Source organism: Pleurodeles waltl, chromosome 4_2 (genome assembly GCF_031143425.1).
Source record: "Pleurodeles waltl isolate 20211129_DDA chromosome 4_2, aPleWal1.hap1.20221129, whole genome shotgun sequence".
Classification (NCBI taxonomy): Eukaryota; Metazoa; Chordata; class Amphibia; order Caudata; family Salamandridae; genus Pleurodeles; species Pleurodeles waltl.
This window is the reverse complement of record NC_090443.1, coordinates 386,841,450-386,857,183: the sequence shown is the minus strand read 5'-3', so window position 1 is coordinate 386,857,183 and position 15,734 is coordinate 386,841,450. Positions and strand designations below refer to the sequence as shown.

The following is a 15,734-nucleotide window of genomic DNA, read 5'->3' as shown; positions in this document are numbered from 1 at the left end:
CCTGTTAGATTTGTCAGCCTTAGGGTGAGGTAGGGGCACGGGGGGCAGGAGGGAGATAGAAAACTGCACAATAACTGTCGGAGCCTACCCGAATAACGAAAGATGGATGGCATTTCGCAGTGTGTTTCCCCCTTACTAGCTGTTGGGTTCTTAAATAGTGGGAATCTTTATGAATTTACTGGGAATTATGGCATTTTGCATTGCTAAGTCTCAGAAGCATTCGCTCACTTTAGGATTGTCTGCCACAGGTGTGGTCACAAATGACTTGTCACTGAAAAGATCTAGCGTTCGTCAATCCCTGAGTGCAGCTCACATTAAAAAGGAGGAACAATATGAACATGTTACTGGGCAGGCCTTTTCTCAGTTCTCAGTTACAATCGACCTTTACCATAGTCCCCACCGTCATAGGGAGGGGCCGCCTTTTGAGCTAGTTCACTAATGTGCATGTTTTTCTTTTGTGCAAATAATATTTTCTTGTTGCAGTCCCTTCTTTGCTGAGATTTACAAGCTCCAACTTTGGAGAAACCTTTCATCCAACTGAACAGTGATCTAATCTTCCTTAGAATAAATACTTGTTTTCTATGTATGGTTGTTTCTCCATTCCATCTTAATCAAGCTATTGACTTGCCCATTTATTTCCACAGCCACAGTAAGTGTATAAAGGGCCTTACACTTTTTAGATATCAAGAGAGCAATGATTCACCATGCTAAAGCAATTCGGGAAATAAAGCACCAATTCTTACTTTATGCCAAACCCTAGTTAGGGAAATCTATTTCAAATTCTGGCATTGCAAAATGGATAGTTATACACATACAGCTGTGTTATGCACACTGTTTGCTGTACAAGGGGCAAATCCTATTTGTAAAAAAGAAAAATGGGCCACCGTGGTTTTCCCAGGCAACATTTCATTTGCAGCCATTTTATAAAGCAACATCATGATCGAAAACTTCGCACATAAACAACTTATTATTACGTGGACATTCATGCCTGCCAGGAGGCACGAGCTGAGCAAACTGGTCTTTAAACTTTGTTCCAAACATCTACTGATGCTTGCATTTCACGACTTTAGGGAGGCGGGTACTGCTTTTTTACTTGTACAAAGCATGTGATCTACAGCAGCACATGCTATAAATGGAGAATGTTAATGACAAGATACAGCATTAACATAATAAACATTTGTGTAAACACTGGGTCATATTGTGTGAAATAGAGCAGAAATGTATTAAGTAATACTTTAATTTCTTTTTTTAAAGATGCAGTTAATTGGATTAGTCTGATATCAAGTGGTAGGGAGCTACAAATTCTCTGGGCAATACCCGAGAGAAGGCTCTGTCGCAAGTTTTCTTTTTATGGAATTTCTGTGGTTTCAGCAACAAGGTGCTGGTCTTTCTAGAGTATCTGCATCCTCCAGATATCTCTAGTTTTTTTGCCAAGTACTTTGGGGTGTTGTAGTGTAAGGCTTTATGGTTCATGCTGGCAATTTTTAACTGAATCCTTTCCTCATATGGGAGCCAATTTAGGGATTTCAGATCAGGAGTGATGTTTGTTTCTTTTTGTTCTTGTGATGAGCCTTTCAGCTCCGTTAAGAGAGGCCCTTAGAGGAGCCAACCTAGATCTAGGAAGGCCACATACGGTTGCACATCCATAATCCAACCTAGGAATAACAAGGGCTTGAACTGCTACTTTGAACTCTCAAGAGAGAGGAAGGATTTTCATTTCCTTAAGATGTTCATTTGGTAGTTCATTCCTTTGGTGGCGGTACTGATGTGCTTCTGCATGTTCCCATTCTTGTCAAGTGTTATTCCCACTGGTCTCGTGGAATTTGATCTCAGGAGAATTTTTGAGTGGGATGATTGGGAGAAATTCTGTTTTGAGGGCACTAGTTTGAGGTGGTTGTGGGTCAGCTAGTTTTGGCGTTTTTGTAGAGATGTGTTGGGAACCTAATGTCTTCAGGGCAGGAGATTTTCAAGTACAGTTGGATGTTATCAGCATACATGTGATAATGGATGTTGGATAATTTCAGAATTTCAGATTAAAGCTGCATGAATACATTGGAGAGAGTAGGTGGCACTGCTAACATGACTGGTGTGGCATTGGACAGGGACTGTTTAATCTTGATGCTTTGAGTTCTTTTGTGGAGAAACTAGGTGAACCAATTTAGGATGGACCCTGAATGCACCATCCTATGTTACAGTAAGTCTAGGAGGCTGTCATGTTTTATTGTTTTGGAAGCTGCTGATAGGCCAAGGAGGATTTGAAGGCTGGATTTGTTCTGATTAAGCATTATTAGTATGTCATACACTACGTGTGTGAGAGCCAATTCATGGCTGTGGCCTTAGCAAAATCCAGATTGGAATTGGTCTTGAAGTTGAAATTGTTCTATATGGTTGAATAGTTGGACCGGGACACATTTTTCAAGGAGCTTTGCCAAATTCTGTATGTTTGGGATTGAAGGTGGTTTAGGTCCGAGAGATCTGCTGTGGAGTTTTTCAGAATAGGGGTTACCTTCCCTACTTTTAGGCAGTCTTGGATAGTGCCTTAACGTAGTGAGACATTCACTATCTTGGTCCAAATCGGGAGTATAGAAGACTTGATCTGTCTGAAGATACTTGATGGTAATGGGTCTTTTAAGTGGTTTCAGATTTTCAGAGCTGTTAGAATTTTGTGAATGCTGCTTTCACCAAAGGTTTTGAATATGTTCCAAGAATCGCTGTTTGTGAGGGTGTTCCCTGGTAGACCTGGGGGCACAACTGTCTGTGGAGGAGGGAGGCTGATATGTAGTATGACTGGAAGGTGCTCCCTTCCTGTCTGCAGATAATTTTCAATTATTTCCATCTTTCCCAGAAAGAAGGAGGGAAATTTCTCGCAGTTTGGAAGCAGACTCAGTCCAGTTGTAGAAGGATTAGGCTGGTTATTCTATTGTAGTTTGACAAGTTTAAACAGTGTTTTGGTTGATTTCTGGTTTGATCAGGTTGGGTTCTAGAGACATTTGCTTTTGAATATCTGATGCGTTTGTTATATATATATATATATATATATATATATATATATATATATATATATATATATATATATATTCATTCCTCACCGATCTTAAGCATTTGAGTTGTTTGAGGACAAAGAGAATCTCCAAGATCGTTCAGCTAGTCTCAAAATGTCTTTCTGCGTTTTAGCTGTCATTGAACCATGGTTTAGAGTCTTTGTTTGACATTCCTTTTAGTTGTACAGTTTAATCTACAATTTTCATCATAGAATTATTGTAGTGATCTGAAAGGACTTTCTCATCTAGCATGTCCACCGGAGGGGGCAGGATTTTATTGCTAAGGGGTGTCAGTTCATTCAGGTTTATGTTCTGCATGCTACTTTTCCATTGTTTGGGTTTCTTTTGTCGAAGCCTTTTTGTTTTCACAGCATCTGTGATGAGGAAGTTGACGCAATGATGGTCCGCCCAATTGTGAGGGGCGATATATTCAAGTTGAATGTTGTCCACCTTTTGCAGTGATTAAGTCCAAGGTCGCACCCTTGTGTGTAGGGCTGCCATAGATTTGGGTCAGAACGAGTTTGGCTGTGAAGGTTTTCAGGCTGTTCACTGCAGGGTCACCTGGGCAATTCCAGTTTAGGTTGAAGTTTCCAAGGAAGATCTGGGTGTCTTGATTTCCAGCATTGGTTGAGATATTTTCCATGTTATGTTCATTGAATGGAAGGTTGTCTCCCGGAGGATGGTGGATCGTGTGAAGTTTGCAAAGTGGGCTGTGACTTGCAGTATCAGTGCATAGGTCTTCACAAGAAGATAGAGCAACGGTTTGTGACTGTTTTAGTAATAGATTGTTACGGTAAATACATACAAACCTTACCCCATGGTCTGTTAGATCTATCTAATCTAGTGATGTTGTGACTGAGGGGGACTATTAAGTCTAGTATAGGTGCAGAGGAATCATTTAGCCATGTTTCAGTCAGGATTAAGAGGTTGAGTTAATCTGTAAGGATGAGGTCAGCAATATCTGGCGCATGTCTTACAACTGATCTGCAGTTGAGTAGCATGGTACAGGTCAGGATTGGTGTCAGCAGAGGGAGTCTGTGTGATAATATGTTTAAGATTTGCTTTGTTTACAACTCTGGCATTGTCCCTATTTCCTTTGTGTGGCTTCACAGAAATAGTTTGGATTTGGTCCAGAGTGTGTCAGCGGAGTTTGTAGGGTTATACGTAAAGAGGAAGGTGTGAATGCCACTGTCACATAGTCAGGATTTTGTTTGCTTTCTGAAAGCACAACATAATGCAAGAAACTGTCCACCTGGATATAGATTGTTTAGATGTGACGAAACATGGACATTAAAGGCCATAATTCACAAACAGTTGTTTGGACTCACGAGTATCTTTAGTTTTGTTCAGATAAAATTTTAATACCGTCTCACATAGAAAGTGTGGAGGAATCTTTCCTCTGGAGTTGACAGGTTTTGAAAGAAAGATGATAGGGTAATGGTTTGATAAATGTGAAAATACTCTACCATTAGGAAACATTCCATTCCACCCTGATGTCAACATATGTAAGCTGATGTGACTGATTGCGCAACTGGGAGCCTTCCTTTCTGCTCCAGTAGCAAATTCACTTGAAAGTAAAGACTGTCTTTAAGCCCAAGGAAAACAAGCATTGGCATAGCTAGTAGGTTTAGCCTTTAGGACCTTATAAGTATTTAACCATGCAGTAAATTACATTGGCAGTGGAACATGCCATAGCTGACATTGTGTAACCACTGTAGACCCCCTAAAAGATTCACCCAAACATATCAAGTGTTCAGACAGTCCTAGTGTAATAGGGATGTTACGTTGGCATGAATTATGGTGGTAATTGCAATAAAGAGAGATCAATAAAATATATACAATCATCATGTAATCTCAATAAAAACCTTTATCAGAAATTAACATTATGCATTCCTTCGTACACTTGGCATTAGACTGTAATGCTCAGAATTGCCCCTAGTGGGCACCGCAATAAAAATAGCATTTGGAAGAAACATGGCCATGTAACCATATAGTTAGCCCCTAGAGGACATAACCACAGGAAAAGAGAATGGCAGAAAACAATGCAGCGTAACCATTTATTCAGCTGCTAAAGGGGGTAGTGAATTATACATTTTCAGGCGTAGCAGGCCTACTAGAATATTATTACAAACAAGGCCCTTAAAACACAAGCTACCCCCAGCTGTAAAACAAAAATTTCAGCTGTGAGACAGCTCCGGTGTGAAAAGGCAGTCAGTGGTGGATGACGTTATTATTTTGGGGCTCTGCCAAGCTAGTGTGGGACCCAGAGATGACCTAGACAGAGAGAGCATGTTGTGGGACGAGTTTCCAAGTGCAGCGAATATTGTAGTATCTTGACTGTAATGCTCAAAACAGCCCCTAGAGAGCACCACGATAAACATGGCATTTGTAAGAAACATGGTCATGTGACAATATAATCAGCCCCTAGAAAGCATAACCACATGAAAACAGAATCGCAGATTGTAATGTAGTGTAACCATATATTTTGCCCTTAGAGGGCCTACTGCATTACACATTTTTAGGCCTAGTGGGCCTACTAGAATACTATTATAAACAAGGCCCTTAAAACGCTAATGTCTCCCAGCCGTAAAACAAAAGTTCCAGCAATGATAGAACCTACAAAGAAACTGAATTGTGGGAGGGGTTTATTATTTTAGGGTTCTTCCCAACCTAGTGTGGGAACGCCAAGATTACCTAGACACATTGTGCTGTGCTGAACATTTTGATGGTGGTCCCATTGTCCTAGGACCATCACATGGTCAGTTATGGGCAAAAACATTTTGTATAAGGAATGCCCTGCAAAGCTTTGTTGGGTGAGTTTCCCAGTGCAGCGAATACAGTAGTTTCTTGACTGTAATGCTCAGAACAGTCCCTAGAGGGCACCACAGTAAAAATACCAATTGTAAGAAAAATGGGCATGTAACCATATAGTCGACCCCTAGAGAGCATAACCACATGAAAACAGAATGGCAAAATGAAATGCAGTGTAACCATGTATTTAGACCCTAGAGGGCCTAGTGCATTACACATTTGCAGGCCTACTAGAATAATATCACAAACAAGACCCTTAAGACAAACTACTCCCAGCTTTAAAACAAAAGTTCCAGCCAAGAAAGAGCTTAAAATGACACAGAGTGGTGGGAGGTGTTATTATTCCCCCTCCCCCCCCCCCCCCCCCCCCCCAACCTAGTGTGGGGACCCAGAGATGACCTAGACACAGCATGTCATGCTGAACGTTTTGGTGGTGGTCCCATTGTCCTTGGACCAGCACACGGTGAGTTATAGGCAACACGTTCTGTCAAAGGAATGTCCCCACAAACCATTATGGGTTGAGTTTCCAAGTGGAGTGAATATTGTAGTTTCTGATGGATACATCTACCTGTGGATTCCTCACCTTTTGAATATCCCAGTGCACAGCATTCGACTGAAACTTTTCCATAGCTCTCCACGTCGACAAGGACATCACAATGGTATGGCTCTGCACGTGACTTGGTCTGACATCATTAGAGCCATAAGAAGTCCTAACCGGCGTGCTGACATCCATTCCCTTTTTTTTTCCTTGCGCCTTCAACATGTATTGGACAATTGGGTATTGGGAATTGTCGAAAATGGATATGCCCTACCTTTCCAAGAGTTTACCTCTCCCATTCCACCTCAGCACAGTTATTGTTTGCAAGAACATTTTCTTTTGATCCAGCAGGAAGTCCAAACCCTGCTTTTAAAGTGTGCAGTTGAGTTGGTTCCGGAGCAGGAAAGGGGGTAGGGGTGCTACTCAAGATATTTCCTGACTCCCAAAAAAGGACAGGTGTTTATGCCCAATCCTGGACCCAAGGATTTTTAATTGTTTCCTCAAAGAGGTGAAATTCAAAATGATGACCCTGGATGGTGTCTATCGACTTGCAGGCTTCGTGTTTTCACATCCCTTTTCTTCAGTCGCACTGGAAATATCTCCGGTTCATGGTGGTGACATGACACTTCCAGTTTGCGGGCCTTCCATTTTGACTTGCGTCCGCACCCCAGGTCTTCACCAGGGTGATGGATGGAAGGAAGTGGTTGCAGCACATCTCAGAAGGTGGGGAATACCTGGACAATTGGCTGCTCAAAGCCAAGTCCAGGTAATCCAATCCTCATTGTTTAAGTCCCCTATAGTTTTAAGGTTTCTTAAAGGTTTGACAAATATATACTCTCACTCTGTTCATCATGCCTCAGTGGGATTTAAATTTGGTTTTAATATACCTGATGGGTACACTGTTTAAGCCTTTACATAGTTGCCCGTTTAGGCTCCTTACTATAAACACTGTTTTTCTAGTGGCGATCACGCAGACTAGGTGTCTTACCGAGCTGCAAGCTCTGAGTGATAAACCCGCGTTTACCACCTTTCATGCCAACAAGGTGGCTCTGAGAACCAGGGCAGCTTTCCTGCCAAAGGTAGTGACTCCTTTTCATTTAGGGCAATGCATTACTCTTCAGACCTTTTACCCACCTCCCCATCCCTCTAAGGAGGAGGAAAGGCTGCATCATCTGGATCCAAAGAGCATTGAGCTTCTACATGGACAGGATGAATGAATTTAGAATGGGCGATCAGCTGTTCATTGGCTACATAGGCAAGATGAAGGGCAAAGCCGTCCACAAAAGAACATTGTCAATATGGGTCATCCTTTGCATCAAAATATGTTATGCTATGGCAAAGAGAACACCTCCTGAGGGTATAAGAGCTTTTTTAACCAGAGCTAAGTCTGCTATTTCGGCTTTGGCTAGAGGTGTACTTGTTGTAAACCTTTGCAAAGCAGCAACTTGGGCTTCCCTCCACACTTTTGCGAAGCATTACTGCTTGGACTCAGAAGTGAGGAGGGACGGCCATTTTGCCTGATCAGTGCTACAGAATTTATTGGTATAAACAGACCGGCACCCCCTCAGAGTGCAGTACTGCTTTGGGACTCTATTTGAAAGATGAGGAATCCACAGGTAGATGTATCCACCAGAAGAACAAGCTACTTACCTTTGGTCATGCTTTTTCTGGTGGATACAGTATCTACCTGTGGATTCCTCACTGACCCGCCTGTCTCCCCGTTGCCTGTCTGGATATACCAAGAAGGAAATTGTTTGTAGATGTTGTATATATGCTGAAAATTGCATATACAGAATATGTGTGTGTGTATATATATATATGTATCTTTAAATCTTTGAGTCGAGTTTACACATGCTGTGCTTGCAAGTTTGGTGTTCATCTGTTCGCCTCGAAGGCATAAAAAAAAATGGATGAAACTGACGTCAGCGTGCTGGCGAGCATTTCATATGGCTCTGACATCAGATGGAGTTGTGTGCAGGCCCGTTCCATTGACATCCTCGTCGACGTGAAGAGCTGTGGTAAAGTTTCTGCTGAATACTGCGCACGGGGATATTCGAAAGATGAGGAATACACAGGTAGATACTGTGTCCCCCAGAAAAAGCATTACCAAATGTAAGTAACTTGTTCATCTTGACAATAAAGCTCAGAACAGCCCTAGAGGACACGACAATAAAAATAGCATTTGGAAGAAACATGGTCATGTAACCGTATAATCAGCCCTAGAGGGTGTAACCACATGTAAACACAATATCAGAAAGTAATGCAGTATATAGAATTCACCCCTAGAGGGCATTGTGCCGTACACATTCATACCTACTGAAATAATATTACAAACAGGCGCCCTAAACTCAAATTATTCCCAACTGTAAAATGAAAGTTCCAGCAATGAGAGAGCTTAAAAGGTCACTGAATGGTGGGAAGGTTTATTATTACGGGGTCCCCTCAATCTAGTGTGGGGACCCAGAGATAACCTAGACAGAGGGTGTTGTGCTGAACGTTTTGGTGGTGGTCCCATTGTCCTAGGCAAAAATGTTTTGTAAAAGAAATGCCCCCCAAAGCCTTATGGGGTGAGTTTCCAGAGTGCAATGAATATTGTCGTATCAGCTCTCCTGCTATGCCAGGAGAGCACATTGAGTATTTTGGTGTTTTTTTCTGTTTAAAATGCACCAGTTTGTGTATTTTTTTACTTATACGTAAGTGGTACTCGTGTAAAACGCTCCTTCGATCAAGGTTGCGCTGCATGAAACTTAAAAAAAAAAGAAAAAAAAAAAAAAAACTTCCTTCCAGCTTGTAGCCTCTGAGCACTGACACCACAAAGAAACAGCGGCATGCTCACAAACAAGGAAGAGGAAGAAACATACAACCACAGAATGCGAAGCGGAGAGACAAAAGAAAAAAGTAGTGCACCACGCTAAGGTGTATGGCACATTGTGCAATAATCCATGTGAAAGTCCGTCTCCTAGGCAGTAACAAAACAGCTTCAATGCGGGACAAACGTAAAGCATTTACCTACATAATCAACGGAATTTTGAAAGGGAGAGTCCAAATAACGAATGAAAATGATGGTCGTGGTTAAAGCCCACAGGGTAGATTACAACATGTTGAGAGCAGCACATATACACTGGTTGGTTCAACCTAAAAAGGGACGCTGGAAACAAAAACATTATTTGCTTTGCCAATAACAACTTTGGAAAATACAATTTCAGCCATTTTACCCTGAACAGACCTACTGAGATTAGAATGCCTCCCAGGGAGTTCATGATGTCAAATTGTAGGCACTACAAGGGACTCTTCCTATGTGACCGCTTTTTACTACATAACCGTTTTGGCTGAAGGTTTAGATTGTGCAAGGGGACAAACTGTCCTGAAGAGTGCAAGTGGGACCATACATGTTATAAGAATGTAATTTAAGTGGTATCAGATGAGATGGAGTACTAGAATTGACAGACGTATTTGAGTTTTGGGAGGGTATTTATGTGGTTTGCAGGACTGCCTCCGGTCAGAATGCAGTTTCTGTTCTTAGAACAGTGTTTCTTCGGAATGTGGTAGATGGGTGGGTGAAGGAACATTAGACCTCTGGTGTGTGCTATACCTTGCTGGACACTGTATAACGCTTTTAGCAAGCTTGCTCAAAGGTGTCATTTGTTAAAATGGTAGTAAAAATGGTATTAAATGGTTTCGTTCAAGTAAGCAATAGAAGCTTTTTTGGGGCTTTCACTCATCCCACCGCAAGGCAACCAGGATAAGCATGTATATAAATTTAAGAAAATTTGAAACCGTAGCTAGTTTTCAGTAGTGTTGATGTGCACTACTGTATGCGTCCCTTAGTGGTGCTGTTGCATCACTTGTTGCAGAATAACAAGCTTATGTTGGAAGATTTTATTGCCAGCATGTTCTAAATTTTTACTTGGAATTTCCAGCACATTGTCTGTTTGGTTGAGTTTGTCAATAAAAGCCTGTCTTTCTGTAGGTTTGCGGACCATCGGTGTTATTACCAAGCTGGATCTGATGGACGAGGGGACTGATGCACGGGAAATCCTGGAGAACAAGCTGCTGCCATTACGGAGAGGTATGAGTTGCTGGACTGTTATGAAGGCCTGCTACACTTAGGCCAGGGGGCAACATGTTGTAAGCCTCTGGTTCAAATACTTATAAAGGAAGAGAACATCCATGTTCTACATGGGACCAGACAATAAGGATACATCAAGGAGACCTGTGCTTCTTAGATAGGGCCACAGGAGGGCATTCCCAGGTTCTAGCTGGGCCATCTGACAGTGACTGCCAGTTCTACACGGGACACATGAGAGGGAAGTCCCTAGCTCTAGTTGAAAAATGCAGTGCGATCTCAGTTTCTGGTTGCAATCACTTGGTGGAGACCCAAGGTTCTAGTTACGATTGCACAAAGTGACCCCAAGATTTCGTTTGTTGGCCACATATGGAGTTTCAGTGTAGGAAGCGAGAATTACTTGAAGGTGGACCCTGGGTCTAGTAAGGGACCAATATCAAGGTATTCAGTTTAAGTCAAGTGAGGGGAGTACTCTGATTCTAGTGTGGACAATAGGGCAATAGATAGTTGGCCTCAGTTCGAGAGAAGGCCTCTGGCTCTGTCTGTAAAATAGATGTAATCCTTTGTTTTAACTGAGCATATTGGACCACAGAGGAGAGTCCTGAGGATCTGTTTATTATCAAGACCAAAGAGCATAATGAACTCTAGACTTTTTTTATTTTAATTTTATTTTTTATAACTCATCTTTGCCTCCATTCCTGTGATACACCCATATGTCCTGCTACTGGCTGTGTACTGTGACTTGCTGCTTTTGACTACCAGGCCCTTTAGTTTATAGAGTTGCTTTTTGAGAACCCAGTCATCCATGCTTTCTGCAAATAATATATTTCTATCACTCTGTCTCAACAACCTTTTTTTAAATTTTTTTTTTTTTTTTTTTTTTTTTAAATACGTCAAGGTCTGTTCATAAAAATGAAAAACTGTTTGACTCATGAGCTGTATGTTTGGAAAAACACACACCATGTAGTCTTAGCTGATCGCGTGCATATGGTGGATGCTACTCCTGCCAGGTCATCTACTTTGACATTAAGTGAGCGGTCATATGCAGAGGAACCAGTACACTTAAAAGAAGCATCAAGATGTGTTTGTCTCACATTAGACATTGTAAGCAGGTGCAGATTTCTCTGTATGGAGCTCCAGATGAAAATGTGTTTTGCCTAGTCCTACATTTTGTTTTTTCCCTTTTTGTTTTTTAAACAGCAGCGCATTGCATGTGAGTCCCATATCCTTGACCAGTGCATTGTTTCACTTCAGCTTGTAGGAGGCAATCACAAGCGTTTTGCCTCTTGAAAGGTGAAGCATCAGCAGTGAATAATGCTTTAATGTCTAACATTGTTACTGGTGTGTGTCGCACACAATCTGCAATTAGTATGGTGGGCAAAAGCATTGCCATGTTGTCAGGATCTCAAAGTATTTTGGTCTGGGTTTCCCAACTTCCTTCAGTAATTTTTCTTCTGAAAACATGGTTGAGAGCTAGAGAGCCTAGACGTATGACGTATCTGCATTTCACAGTCCTTGATCTTGACGTCCCTTTGTGAACACTTAGCACTGTTCCACAGTAAACCGTACTATAGTGGCTGTCTGTGCATTCACTGTCTTGAGGGTTAGATCAGAGTGAACTACCCATCCTTCTTGCTTATACTGGAGGTTATCTATATTGTTCATGGGCCGAACAGTGAGATGTGAACAATATAAATTCACACTCTTTACCTTATGACATGTTCCTTTCATTAACTGTTGTTTCAGGTCTAATTCCAGTAAGGTGTTTTGAGCGAAGTCAATATGTTGCTTTCAGTAACCTTTTCCATCTCATCCTTGATTGAATCCTACGTTCTTAAAAAAAAAAAAAAAAAAAGTTCTCTTCCACAAGCTAGTTAAATAACAAGGATTAAAAACGCAATTGTAAGAATAGTTAAATGTGCACTTTTGCTATTAAGCAGTAGGTGGTGGCAATACCTAGCTGCCCACAATACCAGCAATAAAGAAAATTCCCTGTCCTCCTTGTCTGGGTGTTTGCAGATGACCATTTGGCCAGTATCTAAGAGCCACTAGTATTTACAGCTTACATCTTCTCGTTCTTGTTCTTTGCCTTCTTCCTAAAAAAAAAACCTGGTGTGATCGTTCTGCTTGCGTCTTAATTGGAGACCGTTGAACATTAGAGGAATCATAGATGGTGTATTTCACAACTGAAAACAGAATACAAAAAACTTGCTGTTGAGGAATCTCTCAACCTGTCTGGCTGAAGGATCAACATGTTCATTTCTTCTGCTAGTCAATGTGGTGACCATCTGGTTCATCAGCAAGGGTGGTTTTGTTGACAATAATCTTGTCAATTGAGGAAGGGTCTTGATTTGGTGTATGAGAGAGTCCTGAACTACTGGGTCGTTAATGAGGAAGTTATCAATGAACTCTAGTTGATGGAGAAGGCTTCTGTGTTGGCAAATGTGTTCTTCATGTGGCAGTTGTTGACGAGGTGGTGGTAATATGTAGGTAGCAAGGAAGGTTGGATCCGTGTTCTGTTGTCAATAAGAGATGTCTTGTGATAGGCTCAGGGCTTTCACCTTTTATATGTCCTCTTTAGGTGGGGGTCAATATGCTTGAGGGTTTTCACTTTTGTTGTTGTTGAAGGGACTGCACTCCAGACCTACACCTCCCCAGCTGAAGTAGCCTTTTTTATGGCAACCTCTTATCCATGTGTGTTAAGATTTTTGGTGACGCAAAGGTAGATATTGCTGTCATGGGGTGCAAGCACAGTATACCTGATCTGATAGAGATATCTAGATGCAGATTCCTTACTTAAGAATCCTCCCCCAGATGTGACCCTGGATCTGGAAACGTTTTCCATATCTCATAAATACGTCGACAAAGGGCGTTGCGCAATTCCATAACAGTGACGTCCACCGGATGTGATGTCAGCGGAGTCAATATAACACCCCCTAACCACACCCCGGGCGATCAGTTCATTCTTTTCCGCTCTTGCAAAGGCGATCAAGTGACAATTGTTCACACCGATCTCTGCCTCCCTTGAAGTTTTGTCATTCTGAAAACAGTGTGCTTTCTATGTCTTAGGGGTTTAAACTTTGTGGGTTCTGTGGATAATAAATGTCGGCTACGGATCCCTACTCTGTCTGAATGTGGTGACTGGGCAAGCACCATAAACCTAAGGAGTGCAACTTCTGTCAACAACTTTGGCCTAAGGCTCTGTGATAGCATTGAAGAAAGCTTCTAGCTGCGTGGATGTCAGAGTGCTCCCAGTCTTCCTTTCGAATGAGGTCTCCTTCTCGGACTAACGTCCGTTCCAGTGCCGTTTCAGGAGTTGTTCTCATGGACGCTATTCTCCATCAACATCCAGAGGCAAGTTTTGACACAAGCAGTCGAAGTCTCGGAAGCTGCTGACTTCACAGCGAACTACCTCCCTCCATTTCTCAGTTCAGAAGAGGAGGTCGAAGTCAACCCTGTGTTTTCCTCCCTTAGGACTTCAGCATCAATTGACGAAGCAGTTAGGACGCTGGTGCAAAGCCCTTTGGGGTTCCCACCTTCGCCAGTATCCGATCCGCCGACTCCAGCGACTTTGCTGGCAGCCCCGATCTAAGTCGAATCCCCCTCTGCTTCTGAACTCGAAAGTGATGTTGAGGAATTGCCTTCTCGGCGCCGGTCAACGTCAGGACCAGCGCCACTCATGCCTTTTATCCCTGATATTCCTCCACAAGAGTCTGCTCATGTTTGTCCTACTGAGTATGCTGGTGGAGAGGCGGTAGAGGACTTGGAACCTTATTGAGAGGACAGCTGGTTAACTGACATAGCTGTGGCTTGGATTCTTCTCCAGCCCCAGGCTTACTTTCACACCTTGGACTTACTATGGAGGAGATCTCCTCATTTTACTATGGAGGAGATCTCCTCATTTGCAGACATGCTGAAGGGGGTTGTGGTATTGTTGGATCTGATTCATTCTTCAATGGAACTAGCTTCAAGTCCCCTAATCGTTGTCCTTCATCAAAGCCACACAGGGGTTGAACCAGTGTTTGCTTAGAGCAAAGCCCTTCATGGTGTCTTTTTGGGGGCTTGGGCTAAGCCTGATACAGGCACCCCTATTGACTAGGCTATTTTCCACAAGCACCGACTTGCCCCAGTGATTCGGCTTGTCTAATAAGACAACCTATCCTTTTTGGCATGGTTACCCCCGGCTTTTGTACCCGCTCTCGGTATTCTTAGACGGGTTTCACTGGTATTCTGCCAACCAGGACCCCAGTGATTGTGCTCTCTCCCTCTAAATTTGGTTGCCTGGGACTTTCCACACCCCACAATTGGCATACTGGTGTCCCATTATAAGTCCCTAGTATATGGTACTTGGGTACCCAGGGCTTTTGGGCACCAGAGGTTCCCCATGGGCTGCAGCATGTATGGTGCCACCCATGGGAGCCCATGCAAAATGTGTCTGCAGGCCTGTCATTGCAGCCTGTGTGAAACGGTGCATGCACCCTTTCACACAGGTCACTGCAAGTCACCCATGTGGTAGGCCCTCCTAGCCCAGAGAGCTGGGTGCAGGTCCCTGTGTGTGATGGCAGCCCTGCATGAACAGAAGTGCCCCTGCGAACTCCATTCCCATTACACTGGATTTCGTAAGTACAGGGAAACCATCACTACCTGTGTCCAACTACATAATGGTAAATCCTAACCTGGGCATGTTTGGTAGCAAACATGTCAGAATCATGCCCCAATACTGTTGCCAGTACTGGTTGTATGATTCCATGCACTCTGGGAGCTCCTTAGAGGACCCCCAGTATTGCTTCTACCAGTCTTCTGTAATTTTCCACGCAGCCAGCGCTGCTGCCACCCCTCACAGGTTTCTCCCCTCCTGCTGCTTGACCAGCTCAGGCAGAACAAAGGATTTCCTGTGGGAGAGGGAGGCAACACCCTGTCCCTTGGAAATATGTGTTAAAAAGCTTGGAAGATACAGCCTCCCCTAGCCACTGGTTTGCTTTGAAGGGCACACTTGGTGCTCTCCTTGCATAAACCGGTTTGCACCAGTTATTGCTCTAGCGCGAAACCAGACAAAGGAAAGGAAAGGGGAGTGACCAGTCCCCTGTCCATCATCACCCCAGTGGTGGTGCCCAGAGCTCCTCCTTTTGGCTACTTGATTCTGCTATCTTGAAACCAAGATGTGAAGAGGCCTCTGCGAGCATCTGAGTGACCAGGTCAGGCAGGTGACATCACAGACCCTTCCTGATATGTGGTCACTTTGCTAGGAGACCAACCCCTCTTCAGGGCTATTTAGGGA

General features: G+C 43.0%; 1 protein-coding gene across 4 annotated transcripts in view; it reads left to right on the top strand.

Moving 5' to 3' along the window:
* DNM2 (dynamin 2) overlaps positions 1-15,734 on the top strand; it is a 658,491-nt gene that overhangs the window by 169,979 nt on the left and 472,778 nt on the right. For all 4 annotated transcript variants that reach the window (XM_069231533.1, XM_069231530.1, XM_069231531.1 and 1 more), the window contains exon 5: positions 10,361-10,459. In XM_069231533.1, coding sequence (XP_069087634.1) covers positions 10,361-10,459 — 99 coding nt within the window. The remainder of the gene's footprint in view (positions 1-10,360; positions 10,460-15,734) is intronic.